We start from the raw sequence: 23055 nt of genomic DNA, 5'->3' as shown, positions 1-23055 counted from the left end.
AGCCTACTGAATATATACTATATGTGTTACATACATGTGTAGATTATTTAGTTTCAATTGTATGAGTATTGTTTACAATGCTGTTTATAATAAAAAGAAAACAAAACAAATCAGATTTAAGTCTTCTAAAGATAAACAGCAGTTACAACAATGTTCTAAATAAACCACCCACAGTGTCAGTTAAGCGCCCCCACACTTTCCATTGAGAGGAACTTCCTCAAGGGATACCAGAATTTGGGCATCCCAAAACTGATGTCCTCTTTCATTTTTACCCCACCTGAGAGGTGTGGTCAGTCCCTCTGGACAGTTTCATTTTTACCCAGCCTGACAGGTGTGGTATGCTAGGTGTCATCTCAAGGTATAAAAGACACAGCATCAGTGTCACATCAGCATCTCATAAGCTTCTCTCCTACACTGAGTGGAAAGCAGTACAACTGAAGAAGGTGAGAATTTATGGAAACATTTAACTTCATATTAAATATTAAACTACTGCAATAATAAGTTGTATAATAGTTGCAGTAATAGAGATTTAAATGTCATGTTTTTTGTTGGCTCTCAGGTGCATCATGCATAGTATAATCATTTTTAAGATGTTAATCATGTCATAATTTAATATAAGAGAAGAATATAAATGTTCATCTATTGTTTCAGAAAATATGATCTGGATCAGAATCTTCATCATTTGCACCTTTATGTGTCTGCTGCAAGCTCACAAGGAGTGTACAGGACTCATAAAATGGGAACAACTCACTCAGTCTTTGAATTCAATGGTAAATGACCTTAATACAAAACCATTATAATTGCACAATCAATTATTTTCTATGTGACAATCCTAAATCCAGTTTTATAAAGCATGTATATGATATGTTCAAAGGGCACTGCGATATCTCATGAATGTGCGTATGACTATCAAGAAGACAGTCTGTGTCATCCACGCCACCTGGTCAATATGGTTTGTATATTCATCCTCCTTTCCCTCCTCATAAAATTGCCATTAAAAAGTGTTTAAAATGTTTGGGCAATGACAACAAACACAAAATAAATGATTTTTGATGTTCACAGATGGGTCACAATGTAATCCTGCTGGTGGACATTGTCAAGAAGGCAGAAACAATGTACAGGGAAAACCCAAACCCACAGAAATTCATTGAAGTGCTTCGCCACACTCGCCATGTTCTAAGTCCCTGTGTAAGACTCCTAAATGCACTTTAATTAGATCAAATAGTCATAGCTTATTTTACCATGATAATCATGTTTTCTTTTTCTCTGTAGATTCATCACTCTGAGAATGTAGAAAATAAACCTGTGACCGCATGCTTTAACACATTAGAAGCATTTCTACAGAAAAAGGTGAGATCCTAAACATAAACCAACAAAGTTTTGCTATCTATCTATCTATCTATCTGTCTGTCTGTCTGTCTGTCTGTCTGTCTGTCTGTCTGTCTATTTATCTATCTATCTATCTATCTATCTATCTATCTATCTATCTATCTATCTATCTATCTATCTATCTATCTATCTGTCTGTCTTTCTATCTATCTATCTATCTATCTATCTATCTATCTGTCTGTCTAGATCCATTTATAAAGATATCCAAATCTCTATATATTTCTGTTTCTTTCAGTCCCACTCACAATGTGCCTGGGAAATCATTAATTCAAAAGTGAGAGAGATCCTTCAGAGGCTAGAGAAACGTTCCATCCGAAGGCGACGCTAAAGACTTTATAATGCAGATCTTGAATGTCTTCACAGGGATAAACTTGAAAACATGTCTTTAATGCCACATCTGTAATATAAAACTCTTGGTGCTAATAAGGTTTTTGTAGATATGTGTATTGAGAAGGTCTTTTAATATGATCAAAGCTAAAGTCAAACAGTAGCATTATTTTGCAGTTGAAAAAATATATTTTTTGGTATCAGATGATATGATCATCTCAGGGATAAACTTGAATACATGCATTTAATAATAGCAAATATTTCATATAAAATGATATGCGTTATTTTGAAAAGTTGATATGTGTACTGTATTTTTGCTGTTTTTTTTGTGTGTGAAATTATGTTATGAAGTGATGATTAACATGTCAAAATTACAATTTATTGAGCCATACAAAGATTATTTGCAGTGTGAGATTCTTGTGTATAACATATTTTACAAAAAATATGTTATACAAAAAAATGTGTGTCCTCAGTTATGTCTAAAACCTGAACTCCTCGTCTGTCCATAGAGTCAGGTGTCACACGTGATCGAAGAAGTATTCGATTAATTCTTGAAATTATGTGTGAATTTTAACTCATGCAAATGCTACCTAATGTTACAATGTGTTTTTGAACAAACATATTAACAAACTCTTTGTAAATATTAAGTTTGATAAACTTTACCAAATATATTGTATTTTAATTTTTTTTAATGTTTTAAAAGTCAAATAAAAAGTTTATATTATATTGCCTTAAACGATAAACAGTGTATGTGTGTGTTTTAATGTATGTCAAAATATTTAGAATGAAACTAAACTAAAACATGCCAGCACGCATATTTAAACAGTCTACACCATAAAGGCTACACCTATAAAAGTTGTATGGCATTAATAACCTAATGAGTCTTAAAGCATGTAATAAAAACCTTGTTTAAAAACATATAAATTCTAAACATCATTCATTTTTGTAAGAGCACACATAAACCATGACAATTACAGCAATCCTGCAAATTCCCTTGCAGTACTAAGACAAGCGAACAGGCGGCAGCATATTCTACAAAAAGTAAAAAATACAAAAAAGTCTTAAAAAAAAAAAAAACTCCCGCAAAGTTTGAAAAAAAATGATTAGGCCTACCATAAGTAAAAAAATTAAATAAAGGCAAAGTTCATTTTCAAAACACTAGTTTTGAACACCTTTCGCAGGAAACACATTTATAAATGCTAATACCTGAATGACTAAAATAATTTAGACTGAAAACAGATCTCTTGCTCTCTCTCCGATATAGCCCTTATTTGGCGGACCATTTTTGTCCAATGCAAAGTTGTCGCCCCGCCTATATCATCTTCCTACGCTAAAACGTCGCAGAGGGCGCCCGCTATTGGTCACAATCTTGACAAGACGGAGTTCTCTTTTCACCCATTGGCTGACGAAACAGTCAATCACACGAGAGGAGTCATTCAGACGACGTACAGGAGGAGACCGCAGGAGAGTGTAGAGGAGAGGAAGGCATTAACATTTAATTTATTTATTACCGCGTTTTACTTTATTTTGATTATTCAGTCAAGGGAAGATGGCTCAGACAGAAAATAAGAAATTTTTCGAGAACTTGACGGGCGCTGGGAAAGCCATAGCAGTGCTGACGAGCGGAGGGGATGCGCAAGGTAGGCTACAAAACTCCTGATGCTGGGCAGCTTGTTACAGTCTGTCATTTGAATCTTGGTCACTGTTACATTGTAGCAGTGTGACATTTGATGGTCAGCCTGTTACACTGTATCATATTACTCCTGATTATAACTTGCAGTGTATCAGTGAGGTAATGAGCTGTTACATTGCATCAGTAAGATGTTGATTGTTACATTGTGTCAGCATATCTCTGGAATTGTTTTAGGATTATTGAGAATCAGTTTATCTTGTTAGGATGAATAATCTGGGCCTCAGAGGGGCCAAAATGATGGAAATGAAACCACCCGATGATGGCAAGGTCACATATGCTCGAATGTGTCACGTTTGACAGTCCTTTAAGTAACTATAATGTTTTCAGAGAACTGAGTTTGTCGTCCTTATATATAATAGGCGTATTATAGTTGAATGAATGAATGGCATTTAGTGTTATTCTGGCTTGAATGTCACTGCATTGCGCCATTCATCCTTCCTGTTTCATGTGACCTTCACGAAACAGCACGTAGCATGTCTTCAACCTCTCTCCACCTAGACTTACATCTCATAGTGTGTGCTCGATATTACACACCATGTGTGGTTTACACTGTATCAGTATTCGTTTGGCTGTCAATCATCAATATCATTTCGCGTCTTCCTTAATCAGGAAGTTGTCGCGCGTTTCTCTATCGCTTCGCGCAGATGCGCTACTGTCGCGCGCAGACCTAAATTGTAAAGTTTGTTAAGACACTAAATTGTGTGTTTGTAAAGTATAAATGTGATTTAGGTGAAGTTTAGGTATCGCATTGCAACCGATGCCCATTTTACTTTTGCCTTACATCATAGAGGAAACTTAGCCACGTGACTACAGAACTATAAGCCTTCCGTGCTACATTTCCCTCAGTCATATAAAAACAGCAATGCTTGCCAATTTCATACTTTCTTGCAAATGTATGTGTTGATGGTGTCGTTCTTTTTCTTTTTACACGTTTAGTTAATTTAGCTTTAGACGTTTAAAAGGTGCTGTAAGTGTTTATTTTGAATGATATGACATGCAAGTACTTATTACCTTTCAGATATCACTGAAATAGGTGGCATCATGAAATATCACAGCTGTCACTGTGTCAGCGCTAGGCTCTGTGAACTGCTGGAAAAAAAGTGACAGCGGGCCGCGGGACAGAACTTTTTGCCTGTCAATCATTCTGCACGTTCGCATGGAAGCCCATATTTGGGCATAAGGAAGCTCCGTCCTGATGTCACGTGAGATCGCTAATTTGATACCGTTGCTTTTAACAATTAAAACAAATAATTGTCAAAAACTAGTACCTGTGGAAGGTCATTGTAACTGGTTGGGTTTGCTGACATCAAATTGCATATTTATTTTTCTTACCTGTGAAATTAAAGGTGCTCTCAGTAACTTTTACAATGAACTTTATATATATATATATATATATATATATATATATATATATATATATATATATATATATATATATATATATATATATCATTGATATGTTAAAATTAGGGCTGCCAATTTAACGCATTAATTCAGTGTGATTAATTTAAAAAAAAAAATAACGTTAAAAAAATGTACGTAATTAATCGCATGCCCATGGACCACAATAAGGAAGATTCCTGAGAAATGCAAGCTTGTTGTACCACCTTTTGTGTATTCCAGAGGACAGTAAGTGAAATTTCAGCTGTATGAGCAACACACAGTTTGTACAGTGAAGAAAACAACCCACAACACAAACATGCATTACGTTCTTGCGTTCAAAACACTTGAAGGAGTGCAAATGCGATCTAAGGGATCTCAAGATTTGTTTAAAGATTGAGTATTAAACTATATTTTACTTGACACAGTGACATAAACCTTTTATGTTTATGACACAACACACCCGAGACGTATGACGTAGGTGTAAATTGACGGGCCCTTAAACAAGCCCTCATAATAAATGTTGAACTGATTGACAAATTCACTTGTGAAATGGATTGCTGTGAACTGTGTGCCAATGATTGACTTATGTTCAATAATATGGTCGTAAACAATACATTGTATTCTAAAGCCGCTTTTTGTAATGTATTATTAATGATGAACTCTTCTGTCACAAGAATGTAATGCATTTTAATTATATATATATATATATATATATATATATATATATATATATATATAATTTTTATATATTTAAAGATAACTATTTATAATTATATATTGATATAAATATGTATAATCATTATATATTGAGTTATTGTTATATGAGGGGCTTTCTCAGCAAATATTTGTATATGCGATTAATCGTGATTAATTAATCGGGACACCATGTAATTAATTTGATTACAAATTTTAATCGATTGACAGCCCTAGTTAAAATATCATTCTGTTTTTTTATTCCATCCATCACTACTGGTCCGAGGCTTCCATAAATATTTAGTTTACACGTTGAGTTACGTTCTACCTAAGTTTAATGGTGCAACACTCAAATATTTAGTAGTGCATAAATTGTGACTTAGTTCCCATTTATGCCACAACTAAGCTAAATTGTAACGTATGTGTAGCTGGTGCAACCGGCCCCTGCTCCATTTCTTGTTATAATGGTCTCCAAACGGATCTGTCACTGTGTTTGAATATCTATTCTTCCCTACTATGTAGTATTGCAAAAATAGTATGCCAATGGAATAGTATGTCCGAGTCCACAGTATTCATAACAGTAAGCGAAAAGTCCCCAGATGACCTACTATTTTTGGCGAGATTCCAAAATGTGGATTGACTAGACACTTTACGATCTCATAATCCCTTGTGAGCTGAGGTGACGTCACGTTCAAAACACTGGATTTAAAGGAACAGTGGTAAACCATGAGTCAGATGGATCTTAACAACTGTAAGTGATAACTGAATATTCCAAGGAAGTTGTTCCTTGTGCTTAAATGGTGCTTTCATTCAACGATTAAGACAAGCGGAAGTTCTAGAATGCTTAACATCACTTACAGCACCTTTAAAGGGATAGTTCTCCCAAAAATGAAAATTCTGTTATTTGCTCGCCCTAATGTCATTCCAAAATTCGGTAAGAAGACATGCGTTGACTGAACATATTCCTATAGAATTCAAATTTGAATACAGATGTGCATCAAAAATGTCATGTGACTTTGCCTCAACAAGCCATGTGAAAACATCATTCACTCAGAGAATATCGTCAGTATCATCGCATCTCAATTGTTGCTATAGTTATTCTGAAGAGCCAAATGATTGGCTACTATTAACCCAGAATTATAAAGTCCTTCCGAAAGTTTTGGCTGCATGCTTTGAACTGCAAGTAATTCATTACATTTAATAAAAGATCCACAGTGACTTCAACTTCCATTTATTTCAAAGTCCAACTGCCAGTGATAATTACGTCACAATGGCTATTCTTCGGCAGTCTTGCAAGCCCTGGAATTTCCTTCAGCAAATGCAAATTTAGTTTATAAGACTATTGCAGCCATTTCACTTTCCAATACATTTTTTAAAATGTATGTGTAGTGTGTTGCGCTTAAGCAGAGTAGCAGACTAGTCATGCATAATTTCATGTTAGCACATTTATCGAGTGTTTCTGTTCAGTAACTATCATGTGATTTCAGTCTCTCCTGTGATGAACTGTTACCTGCACCCGTCTTACAAATACAGAACATATGTGAATTCACTCATTAACACTTTAGATCTTTAAAGCAGCTGCAGGACAAACAAATCAGATCTGAATTCTCTGTCTGTTTACTTACTGTACTTTAGATCTGGACAGTTTTGAGTGCAAAAGCTTGAAATACGATGACAGTGACTAATCGCTGATTTGAATTTTAAAGAGGCATGCAAGACTCTCATCTGACACATAAATTGCTTAGCAATTGTTTTTAAGCAACTTTTCTTGTGATAGGTTTAGAAGGTTACTGAAAAAAAATCTTCATGTTAACCTGCATCAAAATAGGCCTTGAAACGTAACCACTGCAGTTATTCATCCTAAATCTGCATTTTTGCCTGCAAATTACTACAAATAGCTTTCTAGCTACTAGCACCTCATAAACCTGTTCTAGTCTGTTTTTTCACTATTTAGTAGGGATGTACTTTTAAGAACAGTACTTTAAGCAATGAAAGAAATTAACTGTTTTGCGCATGTTTTTAATGAGAATAATAATAGCTTTTCTTAATTCTAGCTTTGTTTAAAGAATTGTGAAATGAATCGAACCGTGAGTTCAGTATCATGAACTGAACTGAATCGTTACACCACTACTATTAAGCAATATATATTCTTACTGTATATAAAATTACTTGTTTGTTGTTTCTGTGTAGGGATGAATGCTGCTGTTCGGGCAGTTGTCCGAGTGGGAATCTATGTAGGTGCCAAAGTCTATTTCATTCATGAGGTGAGTGTTTTTAAGACATCTGGTGGCTGATATATTCACATTTTGAACTGAAATGAAAACAGACCTTTTCTATGTGGATTGTTCACATCAACACTGAACAGACACAATCCACCACCGCACCATTGTCTGCTGAGCTGCAAAAAAGATGCTCTGATGTTTACCTTTCAATCTGCTACACTGACAAACTATAGCTGGCTAACAGCAAACAGACATGAGTGACATGGCTGTCAGGGACAGGGTTAACGTTATATTAGTTATATTGAAAAGGGAAAATTATGGGGTCATTTTTTATTAGGTTTCCAGGATGTATATCACAAACTAGTTAGCAACTTACCGAGAAGACACCACTTAACTCCACACCGCTTAACTCTGCCCTGTCTGCAGAGCCACTGTCAGCTCAGCTCTGTAAACAGTGGAGTCGGAGCAAACTACGTAATGACACTAATTCTAAATTTGTTTTCTGCAGTATATATTCTGAAAAAAGTTTTCATATCTGCACATATCTGTAAAAATACAGACAAAAAAAACTAACTTCTATGGAGTGGTGGTGGTATACCTCTTTTTTGTTTTTATACCTCTTCCTTATTTTTCTATTTTGTTATATATATTTTTGCTGTTCTTTTTTGATGTTATAACTCTTCTTTATTGTTCTTTTTTTGCTTTTTTTAAATTTTATACTGCTTTTTGATGTTTTTTATAATATACTTTTTTGTTTCTATACCTTTTATTTATTGTTATTTTTATTGTTATAATTCTTTGTGTTGCTCTTTTTTACATTTATACTTCTTTTTGTTATGCATGTTCTTTATTGTTCTTTTTTGTTGCTATACCTCTTTTTTGTTGCTATCTTTTTGCAAATGTACCTCTTTTTTGTTTTTATACCTCGTTATTTTTTTGTTTTTTGTTGTTATACCTTTTGTGTTACTCATTATTCCTCCTTTAGTTGTTATACGTCTTCTTTATTGTTATTTTTGATGTTATTCCTGTTTTTGTAGCTCTTTTTACTATTATACCTCATTTATTTTTATAACTCTTCTTTGTAGATTATTTATATATATATATATATATATATATATATATATATATATATATATATATATATATATATCATGAACGCTCGTCATGCATGAGTGGCTTGCACATACTGCACATGTATGTTTGGGTATACTGCAGTCTCATCACATTTGAACTTTTTGTTTAGCTTATGAAACAATTAACGTTCAAAATGTTTATGAAATAATTACATAATTTAAATAATTATGAAATTTTTACATTCAGCTCATGAAAAAAAGCTGCGTGATCATGAGGAAGGATTACATCAAGATGTAGACTGGAATGCAGGTGCAGAATTTCATATATATATATATATATATATATATATATATATATATATATATATATATATATATATATATAATAAAATAGTCTACTCCTCTCTCGCTGTTGCTGGCGTGCCAGTGATTACCCCTCACACATGCCATAGGTTGTCGACCCCTGTCATAGAGACTTGGAGCTGGGCTCTTTCGACATGGTGGTTGCTTACTTGGTGAGCCAGTAAGCAACCACCCACAACACCCTAGATATCACATAGCAAATTGCTAAAAGCCACTTATAACACTTCAGCAACTGCATAGCGATGCCCTGCCAACCACCAACAACACCATAGCATTGTGGTGGTGACTTACATTTGTTTCTGAAAATATATACATATCAAATTATTTGTAAAATTCTGTTAGGGATGCTAGTGGTGATAAAATGACACACTTTTTCTTGAGTACAGAGATAATGGCATGAATAGAATTCACACTGATATTTATTAAACACTAAGCAATTCTTTGCAAAGCCAATTTTTTCTTGACAATATCTTTTTGTAAGCCTGTGCATATTATCACCTGGGGAATCTAAATAATTTACTAAGAGGCCATTGAATGATTGGAGCAGGGGTTTTAATTGTGTGTGCATTGACTTATAGGGATATCAGGGCATGGTGGATGGAGGTGACAACATCAAGGAGGCAAAATGGGAGAGTGTGTCCAGTATGCTTCAAGTGGTGAGTGTGATGAGAACCAGATGGCCCCAAGGGGCCCATCAGACTACTCATTAGACTACTGAGCATTACTAACCTAAAGTTTATGAAAAGGTTCTACAGGAATTAATGAAATAAAGATTAACAGGTCTTGGCCATCTCATGCTTGCATTAATCGACATGTTTTATGATTATGTTCTAGGGTGGAACTGTTATTGGCAGTGCACGATGTACAGAGTTCCGCACACATGAGGGCCGCCTAAAGGCAGCACATAACCTGGTCCAGAGGGGCATCACCAATCTGTGTGTGATTGGTGGAGACGGCAGCTTGACCGGGGCCAATCTCTTTAGAGAGGAGTGGAGCGGACTGCTCGTAGAGCTGGTTGAGCAAGGTATGTACTGTATGTACTTTGTGGAGGATGGTGTTATTTTGTGGCTAGTCTGTTTATTTTGAAGGCTTTTTCATGTGATTTTTATCAGAAGAAATGGTGGATTCAAGCAGATTAGTTTACCTGGTAAATAAACTTGGGTTTTTGGAGGTGGACAAATAATGTATTTTACTTTGTTTGGTTGTCTCGATGGTCAAACAAAGATAATTGTTCTAATAGAATATTACCAATGTATGGTGGAAGCATTTGAGCTGTTAGTTCAAAAAAATTTTTTTTGTTCTTATGGAAAGAAATTGTTACTTTAAGTTACCAAAGTGGCATTCAACTGATCACAAAGTATAGTCAGGACATTACTGATGTAAGAAAACAGCACCATCACTATTTGAAAAAAGTCATTTTTGATCAAATCTAGACAGCAGTCATCACTCAAACACCTTATCCTTGAGTAATCATGCTAAATGGCAAATTCTGTACTAGAAAATCATGTGCCATTATATCAAACACTGCTGAAAGGTGTTTGGTACATTAAATGAAGGTTAACATTGTCTTTGTGTTTGTTTTTGAGTTGCCATAGTATGTAATAGACTGGCATGTCTTAAGGTTAATATTTGGTCAAAAATGGCAAAAAAGAAACAGCTTTCTCTAGAAACTCATCAGTCAATCATTGTTTTGAGGAATGATACAATATTTGAAATTGCCAAAAATGGAAGATTTCATACAAAGGTGTAACTACAGTCTTCAAAGACAAAGGACAACTGGCTCTAACAATGACAGAAAGGGATGTGGAAGACCAGATGTACAACTAAACAAGAGGATAAGTACATCAGAGTCTCTAGTTTGAGAAATAGACACCTCACATGTCCTCAGCTGACAGCTTCATTGAATTCTACCCGCTCAACACCAGTTTCATGTACCACAGTAAAGAGAAGACTCAGGGGTGCAGGCTTTATGGGAAGAATTGCAAAGAAAAAGCCACTTTTGAAACAGAAAAACAAAAAGAAAAGATTAGAGGGGGCAAAGAAACACAGACATTGGACAACAGATAATTGGAAAAGAGTGTTATGGATCTTAACCCCATTGAGTTTTGTGGGATCAGCTAGACTGTAAGGTGTGTGAGAAACGCCCGACAAGACAGCCACATCTATGGCAAGTGCTACAGGAAGTGTGGGGTGAAATGTCACCTGAGTATCTGGACAAACTGACAGTTAGAATGCCAAGGATCTGCAAAGCTGTCATTGATCATTTGCTGCTGTCATTGATATATATATATATATATATATATATATATATATATATATATATATATATTATATATATATTGTCCTAAATTATGCTTCATTAATCACAATATTATTTATTTTGGGGTGAATTATGACAAATGTAACTAATAAAAGATATTGGCTAGAAGTTACAACAGAACAACAGTTATAAAAAGCTTTTGTGTTGACTATTTTGTTGTTGCTGTTTTTTCTTCTAGGTCTGATTGATGAAGAGGCAGCTCAGAAATACTCAGTTCTTCATATCGTGGGTATGGTGGGCTCTATTGACAATGACTTCTGTGGCACTGATATGACCATAGGAACAGACTCAGCCCTACACAGAATCATTGAGGTAGTGGATGCGATCATGACTACAGCTCAGAGGTACTCCAAAACAATGCTGCAACACAATTCTGAAATTGCATAACCCAGATGTTTTCTGCAAAGGAATATACTAAACTTAGAATCCTTTTCAACCAAAAATGACTTTATGATTTACAGTCACCAGAGGACATTTGTACTGGAGGTGATGGGCAGGCATTGTGGGTACGATTATTACATATTACCACTAGTAATTTTTAATAGGACTGGATTAAATTAATTCAATTCAGTTCATACCAATGGCATGATTATTGCATTCAGCCAGTGGTAAAATGATTGTATACTGTCAAATCAGACCCTATATTTTGTATATCACTCTGTGTTTCTGTGTGAAGTTATCTGGCATTAGTGAGTGCCCTGGCGTGTGGAGCTGACTGGGTGTTGATTCCTGAAATGCCCCCTGCGGATGGCTGGGAAGAGAAAATGTGTCAAAAACTCTCTGCGGTATAACAAAAATTAACTTCTCACTGAAGAAACTCTATGCACGTTTCATATACTTTCATGCTAAGTGCTCATATTTACATGTAGGGATGGGCATTTTGGTCAGTTCGCATACTCGAGTACTCAAAGTAATTACTCGGGTGGGGAGGCACATAGACATGTACATATACAGTATTGTATGTGATGTACATTTAGTATATGTTATTGTCTTTGGCTACTGCATTGCGTGTCGTTGTTCCAGTGCCTATTCATTATTATAGGCTGTTATAATGTAGTTTGTTACAAGAAGTTAAAAAGAGGGCATAATCAACATAAAATTCATCATATTTTGTCATTATGTAAAGTTTCGTTAGCCAGTTCATTGAAACAGTGCCCAGAATGCATGTCTCTGTTCTTCCTTCGGGGCACCGTAATAAGCTTAGTAAATGTACATCACTGTTTCTGAACCATGTATCTCCAAACCGCGGTTGCCGTGACTGGAGACGGCATAGACATTGCGTTTTCTAAAATGGTGTATTAAGCTGAAAATAATGTTCTGTTCCATTTAGCTGTGCTTCGTCTAGATATTTGAAATATAGAGCTTGTCTTGTGTGTGTGAGTGCATGCGCTTCTCCAGAGTGTAGATCGCCGTCTTTTCCCCAGACAGAAAGTCACGCGTGCTTTGGTGGAGTTTGTTGCTGTGATGATTCACGCTTCGTCCCATTTAACTCGGGATTTTAAGCTTCGTACTGTGAAAACTGCAATGGAATGCCACTTTATGTTGGACTTATAACTCGTGCATAAGCTCTGATTTTGCTGAGACTCAGGTAAGACATCACACAAACATGTTGGCACACAGAGAGATTTAGAGTCAATGATAAAACTGAACTTTTATTAAATAATATTAATTAATGAGTCAAAGTTTCTACATTACATGACAATAAAACTTGTTTTATTTATATGTTCAAAACACAGTGGATTAAACTTTCTTGTGATTATCGTAAATGTGTTGAACATATGCTAGCATTGCTGCATCGTTTGGTTGCTATGAGGCATCTCTGTTGACAGTCAAGCTACCGCTGAATATCACAACGTAATCAATCTCAAAATTTAAAATAAGGCCCCTCTTTGACACTTTTGTGTATAGTTTTCAGGTAGCTGTCTCTGAATTTTGAATTCAGTGAAAAGTCACATCATTGTTTTCATGATCGATCATTGCTATCACTTCCGAGTACTCGGGTACTCATGCCCATCCCTATTTACATTTATTACATATATTAATTTTTTCACCTGGAAAATTGTAAAAATTATAATAGGCATGTGGTTGTACACAGTGTTGGAGAAGTTACTTTGAAAGTGTAGTTTACCAAGCTACAAGCTATTCATATTTTTTTTGGATCAACTACTGTCAATCTACCCTTTTGTAAAAGTAGTTTGCAATAACACAGGCTTGTTACAAAAGAAAAGCTAACTACATTGAAGCTATTTAAGGGGACAGTATCTTTAAGATAGAACTGATGAATTGGCAAATCCATTTTTTGGACTAGTTGAAATTAAGTCTCGATCCCATTCGCTAAAACAAACCATCTGAATAAATTTGATTAATTGAATCATCTCTCAAGTACCTCCAAACACTACATGAGAGAGAAAAGTCTCAAGAAAAGCATTAGGCGCTTTCCCACTGCAGAAAACAAAGCCAGTTTGTATTTTTCAAACATGAGTAGCAATAGGAACTTACCTCTTAGCCTTAAGAAGGACTTTAGACGGACTAATTAGAGGGTACGTCTGCCCTCAGATGAGGGACAGTGGGAGGGGCTGCTGCCTCTATGACACACAAAGCAAGAAAAACAAGGATTCGGCATCTGCCATGAGTAAACAAATTTGTAGCTGCTCGCCTGCTACTCAGAGAATTGTGCTAATTTTCCAATTCCTGATTTTGGTGTTGTTGCTATTGAATCACATGTACTAACAAAGGAAAAAAGTGGTCGACGCTAGATGAGGTCACTACAGTGGTTCATTTTCTGTGCGAGAATGTAAGAGGGAAATGTCTCCTCAGATGTGCCATTCATCTTAAGAGTTCACATCTAGAAGGTTGCTAAGGGAAAATAACTGTGTGTGGGAAAGCCAACACATTCTCACACCCCAACTCGTCACATACGGACGCTAGGGCAGGACCCCTTGGCGTCACTTATTGACGCGCTGGGTGTACCTTTGGCGTCATTTTACGACGAGTCCGGTTTTGAAACATAAAAAAACAGTTGGAGGGCCATTGTAGCCTATTCCTTTTTATTTTTATTTATTGCAGTCTCGACTGTCGACCCATTCGCGGCGTGAGCTTACCCAAGACGTGAAATTTCAACGCTACACGCTCCGGTTCAGAGATATATAGAATGGCGTCATTTTACAACATGTCCGGGGTTTTAAACATCAAAAAACAGTTGGAGGGCCATTGTAGCCTATTCCTTTTGATTTTTATTTATTGCAGTCTCTACTCTCCACCCATTCGCAGCGTGAGCTTACCCGAGACGTGAAATTTCAACGCTACACGCTCCAGTTCAGAGATACATAGAAGTCTATTGGACTAACCTGCGCGTCGAAAAATGACGCCAAAGGTATACCCGGCGTGTCAATATGTGACGAAACTGCCCAAGCGTCTGTATGTGACGAGTTGGGGTGAGAATGTGTTGGGAAAGCGGCTATTGTCTTACTACACTGCTTTGCCTGATAAAAACTAGCTTGTTATTGGAAATGCTATGTCAACAACAAACAAATGTAGTAACTGTAAGTCAGTAGCATGGCTACTTTTAATTAGTTATTCTCCAACACTTGTTGTACACATCCATTTTACTGAACTTAACTCTTATTTCTTACTACTTATTTCTCAAATACTTCTCATCCTAGTGTGGAAGAGAAACATTCTCCATTTGCACTAAATGTATTCTGCATTTTTGTATGACCTCTCCTGTTTGTAACAAGCTTATGTGGAACGAATGTGTTCGCTGCCCCAGACTCGATCCAGAGGTTCGAGATTGAACATAATTATAGTCGCTGAAGGAGCCATTGACAGACATGGAAAAGCTATTACTTCTAGTATTGTAAAGGATGTGAGTACTGAATGATTCCAAAGGGAGAGAGCAAAAATCTGGAAACCTGCAGAACTGAAGTGGCCCCTGCTAAGAATCCAAAGAGATGCAAATATTTGTGTCACAAAGTTACAATTTCTCCTCCACAGTGCAAAGCAGTGTTCACACTGACAGCTATATGCAGCAACAAAGCTCAGTGACTAAGTGACCGACAGTACAGCGATCTTATGTCCTCGACAAAAAGGACAGTGATCGAGAGGGTTCGACTAGCAATACAGCAACTTGGCGACTCCGACCAACAGTACAGTGATTTGGTGACCACAACCAACAACTTGTGACTTTGAGGGTTCAACTAGGAATACAGGGTCTTGATAACCTCATCTAACAGTACAGCAACTTGCCGATCAAGAGACAGTGACTTATTGATTTCAAACAACAGTACAGCGATTCGTCAGCCTTGACCAAAAATACTGACTCTTAGCAACTTCAACCAATATTGCAGCATCTTGGCAACCACAACCAACAGACAGCAACATTTTCCAGCAGAACAGTGACTTCAACCAACATTGCATTGTCTTGATAACCTCAGTACAACAGTACAGCAACTTAGTGATGTTGAAGACTTCGACTAACATTAGAGTAAACTAAAGACTTTCGACCAAATGTACAGTGGCTTGGAGAGTACAACTAGCAATACAGTGACTAGGAGTCTATGATAAGCAATTCAGCAACTTGAGGACCACAACCAAATGTACATTGAATTGATAACCTTAACCAACACTATAGCAACTTAGCGATCTCGATCAACAATACAGTGACTTGAATACTTTGACTAAAATACAGCCACCTTAAGACTTTTGAACAACTGTAAAGTGACTTGAAGACTTTGACTACAAGTACAGCCACCTGAAGACTTTCGACCAACAGTACAGTGACTTGAAGACTTTGACTATAAGTACAGCTACCCGAAGACTTGCTTCCAACAGTACAGTGACTTTAAGACTTTGACTAAAAGTACAGCTACCAGAAGACTTGCTTCCAACAGTACAGTGACTTTAAGACTTCAGCTAACAGTACAGCCACCTGAAGACTTTCGTCCAACAATACATTGACTTGAAGACTTCGACTAGCAATACAGCCTCCTGAAGTCTTTCGACCAACGGTACAGTGACTATGAAAGTTCGACTAGCAATTTAGCGACTTGGAGTCTTTGATAAAGAGTACAGTGAATTGGAGAGTTCAACTAACTATACAGCGACTTGAAGACTTCGACCAACAGTACAGTGAATTGGAGACTTCAACTAGGAATACAGCAAATTTAAGACTTTGACTAACAGACCAGCGACTTGGTGGCCTTGACCAGAAATGCAATGACTTAGAGACTTACAACTTACAACAGTACAGCGACTTTGCAAATGATTTAATAATTCAATTTAATTGCAAACATGTTAATCTTAAAATTAATCTGTCAGTGAAAACACACCTTAACAATGGTTTGGTGTAGCGGATAAAGATCTGGGATAGGTAAACAAAAAGTGACAGGTTTAAATCCCACATGAAGCAATCCATGAGGTATACTCACATGTTGCTCCAGGGGAATTGTCCTTGCAACTAGTGACTGTCTACTTCCTGGGCCACTTCTGCAACCTGGACTCCAGCTTTTTGAATCTCTCCTATTATTCTATGTCATTGTGACGTGTCTCTTACCCTCGTAGAAACGTGCAGGAAAGAAAAGGCTGAATATCATAATAGTAGCTGAAGGTGCGATTGATCATAACAACCAGCCCATTACCTCTGAACATGTAAAGGATGTAAGTACGTCAGACCCATAGAGGTACAGCTCCTGCATTGACCCCTGACCTCTCTGACTTCTATGTGTGCTCCCTCTCTGGCTTTGGCCTGTGTGGTTTGCTTAAATACAGTCTCTTTCTGGTAAGGCACTTTTGGTCACCTCTAAATGTATCCAGCAACAGCTTTCCTCTATTTACTTAATATCTTAACTTCTACACTGCATTAGTGCATTGTACACTTCCTAAAGCAGGAGCATGCACATTTTTCCATTGCTTCTTTTAAAAAAACATCACTATTACTACTGCTTAAACCCTAGGGATTTAATCCAAATTTGGCCATGCAACTCAAGAAAGTTAGAGGAGAGATGTGCCATTACTTTTCTAAACAATCATTCTTACGATTTTCATCTGTATAAATGGCCAAAAACAAAAATGACAGAGTGTTCAGACTCTGAGAGAAAAAATTGTCAGACTAACTCAAACATCATTGTGTCTAGTCATGTATACATGAACCACTCACATTTTCTTTGGTAAAAATCTAGTTTTAGTTGTGTTTGTGAAACATTTATACAGTATTCTCTTTGTTCAGATTAGATTGAATGGAAGTGCATTTCCACAGCCTGAAACAGGTCCTGCTGGATTTGAACTTTTTACACTGTTTAAGACAGTTATTTCAACACTGAATATTGAAAATGGGCTGCAGTTTACTGACGATCATTGGGCACTGCTATGATTTTAGGAATTTCACTCAAATCTTTACCATCTGCATGTGTGTAACAGCTTTATTGTGGGTCTTTCTGCTAAATTCATGTAATATAATGCTAAACTCCACTCTTCCTTGCTTGTTTTATAGTTGATATTTTAATTACTGTATACAGATTATACTATTTGGATTTTCTTACTTTATTACAATTAAATTCAATAAAACATGAAACTTATTTAATGAAATTCTGTTTATAATATAAAAATGATGGTTTTAGAGCTATTTTCTGCATGCTATTTTCTAATTAGGTTAAAATAGATTTTATGCGATTTCTTTTTTAAATCAAATGTCGTTTCATGAACAAGATGTTTTGTTGATAAAAGATGGCCTTGAAAGAACCCTAAATTCCCATGATTCCTATAATTAAAGTGTAAATCTTTTTTATTACTCTTCCAGCTGGTGGTCCGCCGTCTGGGATTTGACACACGTGTGACCATCTTGGGCCATGTCCAGAGAGGAGGGACTCCCTCAGCGTTCGACAGGATTTTGGTGAGACTCTAAAAATCTAGGGAATAAAATCAGGAGGTTGGGAGGGAATTTACATTAAGTACATGAATAGTTTGAATGCCCTCAATCTGCACATGCTCTGCTGTTTCTGTAATGGTTCAGCACAATATAAGGCCTAAGCGCTTTCTGAAAAGTTGAAAACATTATCATGCAAAGATTTCAATTTGTGTCCTTTGTGGTCTTAAATGAATGTTCCTGGTTATTTAAAATGTAATCTTTATGGATAACATGCTCTCATACAGCATCTCTGCCATGCTGTCATTTTACAAAGTCAATAATTTTGGCTCATCTCTCAGTTGGTTAATATGATAGGGAGAAATATGTTTACAGTAATGCTCTTCCAGTGGAAGTTTATCAGGCAGTAAAGTGTTATTTAAAGTAAATCTAAAGCGTTAAACTAAATTGTAATTGTCCTGTTGAGTGGGACTACCTATCTAGGCAAATAGGACGGGTTTATGAAAGGAACCAGGTATAATTGTTAACATTCATAAATGGTTAATTGGTTTTTCATCTGGAGTCTGTAATAAAGAATTTCTGTGGGTGGGCTGAATTTTTTTTTAATATTTGTACACAGCCCTCGCTCTGTAAATGGGACAAAAACAAAGTGGATCAGACCGATTCGCACAACAGTACTGCAGCCAATCAGCAACAGGGGGTGATCCTTGCATGTGCACAGGATGGGGGGTGGGGGCAGAGCGAGAGGAAAATTCATTAGAAGAGCGATGGCAAATCTGGCTGATGTGAACTTTCTAAACTCCAAGGAGGACACATGGCTGAGAAACAGACTAAGAGAAAAAAGTCAGACGAATATAAACTAAAAAAGAAGGATTATAAGTCGAGGTCTAGGAGCAGGGTCAACATCGGCGAGGCTTCCAAAGGAGCAATGAAAGGAGGGGTGTGTTTGTTTTGGCAGTTGAGTTCGAATATCAACAGTGTTTCTCAGGAATCACTGAGTGCACATTTAAATGATACAACACAAGTCTTAATTATCATTTAAAGAGGTCTTAAATTTGTGGGTGGAAAGACAGAATACAAATTGCCCCCCGTGGTTATTGGTATTTTGGTTGCACCATAAACTGCTTCTGGAATTTGAACTCTTGTAGCCTCTGTTTGGCCCTCCCCGTCACAGGAAGGAAATACTAAGGCCATTTAATATAGGCTACCAATTTTAAAAACTATTGGCTGATTAATTGCCTTTCTTTCAACACATTATCATATCAGCAAAATCCAATATTGGTCAACCTCTAATTTGTATTTATTTATATAATGGTTCATAAACCAATTTTAATTTGATATATATTTGTAAAACATGTCTTGAGTATTTTAAACATACATATGTTCTACCCTGTTTTACTGATAAGCATTGTTAAGGCTGTGTTGAATGTGTGCCCCTGCCAGTTTAAGAGTCTGTTATATATGATATATTTTGAGATTGTGTTGGTTTGTTTTGGTATGGGTATACGGTATTCATTTTATTCAGGTCTTGAAAAAAGTCTTAAAAAGTCTTAAATTTTATGTTAAAATCTATGCAGCATCCCTGTGGTGTAACTTAAAGTAGGCTACTCTTCTTCAGAACACAGCACAAAGAATGAAACACAATGCAGTAGTGCTGAAACGATTAGTCGAAGTTATCGGCAACGAGGAAGAGGAAGAATTACATAGATCACAGTCCAGATGCTCTCTAAACTTTCCAGATAGCTTCAGGTGATGTACATCACAAAGTATGAGGGAATTATAATGCAAAAATACAAAACAAGTAAGCACGCTCGTTGTGGAACATGCGGAGCCGGAGCTCTTTAAAGGAAACATTCCGGCATGACACCTTAAATGCAGTTTTATTTAATGCGTTATAGCTTTATTAAAGTTCAAATAATAAGGAAACAGATCATGTAAATAACTACAAACTCCGAAACTGGCATTTTTCTGTGGTCAGCGCCTCTTCTATGAGTTGCGATATATGTCCTGATATATAGGGATGAGATTGAAACTGCACCGGCTGAGGCACACTCTGGCACGGGGACGCTCATCCCCCGAGCGCACACTTGCTAAAGCTAGATTATAACATGATGGCTCGCGGCTTATTGAATCAAAATATATGTGAATCACTGTGCATTTCTTATTGTGAAGAAAATTTCAAATAAGCAGCTTAAGTAAGGTGAGAGTTTGTTTTTCTCTAGTTAAAGATGGATTGACGTGAACAGAAAGGTGAGAGAGGTGTAGTCTTTACCCCATTATACACGGCAATAAAATATGCTTGTTTTCCAATAAAAATATCTAAAACTCCTTTAAAACAACCTTCATTTTCTTTAACAGCTATAAAGCAGAAGATAAAACTGTTATCTGATAATGTTGAATATAAAAAAGATGCATTCACCTGAGAAGCAGCAGATAAGATATGTATACTTGCTTTTAGAGAATAGATCTTGAATGTAATGTAAGTATATTTTGTATTTACTGCACTCGCAGAATTATAACCAAGTAAAAAATACACTTATATACAAAATACACATATATTTAAGATACATCATCTTAAAGCAAGTCTAAATATCTTATATGTTGCTTCTCATGTAAATGTTTCTTGTTTTAAGGATTTTTAGACAATTTTAAATGGAAAACAAGACAAAAAAACGTGGTAACAATAGTGAATTTATTTCTGAATTAAACTTATAAAAAGCATTTTTCCCCTTTAATTCAGTGATATTGATTTAGAGGTATTTTTAAAAGATGAATTTTTTCACTCTTTATTGCTAGTAGGCACGTTTAATACAACCTTTTAAGTCTGTTCACAAGCGGAATAAGTGGTTAAGAGCTAATGATTAATCGTTACAATAATCGCAAAATAGTGGAATAATCGTTCCAATAATTGTTTGATGAATCGATTATCAATATTATCGATAGTTGCAGCCCTACAACGCAGGTGTTTCGAGATGTGTATAAAAATCAAAGTCTATTTAACTTTACTCTGTCTAAAAATGTGGAGATCCTGAGAGAGGTGCTGAAAGAAAAAAATGAGAGTCAGCCAGAGTAACAGTCATAGACATCTGTCCAATGTGTGGCAGTATCACTGATCTATAACAGAAAAAAAAGCATGTTTGAACTGCCCCTAACTCAACCTATACTTGAAAAACTGACCCAAACCTGTCCGGAAAACCTGGCAGTTTGTCGTAACTCGAGCTCATTAGCTCGTCAGGTTGCAGACCTGCATTGCACGTATGGAATAACCGAATTGTGATGTTGATATTCAAATAGTGCCGCTTCGAACAGTTAACTTAAAGTTTACTATGTCATGACATGAGTTGAAAGATTAGATATAACTTTAAACGCACTGATGCTCACAAATGTAAGTGCATTTGTATTGTAAGTACTTCCATTAAAAGTGTATTCATGCACGTCACATTCATTTACATACATTTAGAGATGAGTCAAAATGATTGTCTGTGGAAATCAACATAATCTAATGGACCTTTAAGTGTACTGTATTTCATTTTGTGTAAACAAAATTGCTCCCATTACACAAAGATGTCTACACTGGAAGTTCCAACTATGTATACACAGTTGTAAAAATACTAATAATGAGATGAATTCATTAAATATTAGGCAGATATATTTCTGTGTAAATCATTCGTAAAACCTTTCTTACATAAGTCAGTCGCTTCTAGTGCAGACATGTTGTTACAAGTAATCTGAATTATTTCTTTTAATATTAATTGCCATAGACAGTACTAGTCATTATAATGATACGCAGCGATTCAATTTATAGGTAATATGTAATTTGCCAAGAGACAAACACTGGCTAATTGATACTTAATGTTTTCACAGAAAGTGAATTCATCTTTAAACAGAAAATGACTGCTAATACATTATTAGAGCTTGTCTGAAGTGAACTAAAGATTGCTATGCTGTTTTGTGTTTGTTATCAGGCCAGTCGTATGGGTGTGGAGGCTGTTCTGGCTCTGCTTGAGGCCACTGCAAACACGCCAGCCTGTGTGGTGTCTTTATGTGGGAACCAGTCTGTACGCTTGCCCCTCATGGAGTGTGTGCAGATGGTAAGAGCTGGTCAGATGCCAGCACACACACACAAAATCATACAGATCCACAGTCAAGCATTTGAGCAGAGGAATACGAATTCTGCATTACCGCGTCACTGATAAATCAAATCTACAATCTGAGCTGTTGATTGGTTATTACTGCACTGTACAAAATGACATTTCCATTACTGTATTGCGAAAAAAAAAAATTCTCTCTACTATAATGTCGAAAAATATATTTTAACGTTACTGTAATGCAATAAAATAAAATTCTTGTTACTTTAAGGTTGAAAAATCTCATTCTCATCAATACAATGTAGAGAAATGTCATTCTACAGGAATGTGAAATAAAAATCTGATATTAGCACGTGCGATCATTTCTTGTTTTTTTTTTCTTTTGATTTTGGGATGAAATGTGCCGGACATGTTTCTTGTGAAATTCAATCTAACAAATGGGAAAAATCTCAAAACAAAACCAAATTGTAACGTACTGTAACTGTTATCACCCCAGAAATTCTGTTGTTTGTCTTGTAGACTCAGGAGGTGCAGAAGGCCATGGACGAGAAGAAGTTTGAGGAGGCCGTACAGCTGCGTGGCAGGTGTGTTTGGACACAACTGGACCAATGTTTTCTCATGCCAAGTTAATTGTATCTTGTGTCA

General features: G+C 36.2%; 1 protein-coding gene across 5 annotated transcripts in view; it reads left to right on the top strand.

Moving 5' to 3' along the window:
• Positions 1–3143: 3143 nt before the first annotated feature.
• LOC127634723 (ATP-dependent 6-phosphofructokinase, platelet type-like) overlaps positions 3144–23055 on the top strand; it is a 34211-nt gene continuing 14299 nt past the window's right edge. For 3 of the 5 annotated variants that reach the window (XM_052114384.1, XM_052114385.1, XM_052114388.1), the window contains exons 1-11: positions 3144–3356; positions 7676–7749; positions 9722–9799; positions 9978–10167; positions 11642–11807; positions 11925–11969; positions 12140–12248; positions 17023–17118; positions 18257–18349; positions 22288–22413; positions 22930–22994. In XM_052114384.1, the coding sequence (XP_051970344.1) occupies positions 3266–3356; positions 7676–7749; positions 9722–9799; positions 9978–10167; positions 11642–11807; positions 11925–11969; positions 12140–12248; positions 17023–17118; positions 18257–18349; positions 22288–22413; positions 22930–22994 (1133 nt within the window). In that variant the 5' untranslated portion in view covers positions 3144–3265. Of the gene's footprint in view, positions 3357–7675; positions 7750–9721; positions 9800–9977; positions 10168–11641; positions 11808–11924; positions 11970–12139; positions 12249–15232; positions 15329–17022; positions 17119–18256; positions 18350–22287; positions 22414–22929; positions 22995–23055 lie in introns of all 5 variants that reach the window. The other 2 variants (XM_052114386.1, XM_052114387.1) reach the window with 1 other exon arrangement.

Source organism: Xyrauchen texanus, chromosome 42 (genome assembly GCF_025860055.1).
Source record: "Xyrauchen texanus isolate HMW12.3.18 chromosome 42, RBS_HiC_50CHRs, whole genome shotgun sequence".
In the NCBI taxonomy this organism is placed as follows: Eukaryota; Metazoa; Chordata; class Actinopteri; order Cypriniformes; family Catostomidae; genus Xyrauchen; species Xyrauchen texanus.
Note: the sequence above shows the minus strand (reverse complement) of the source record. Positions and strands in the feature narration are given on the sequence as shown.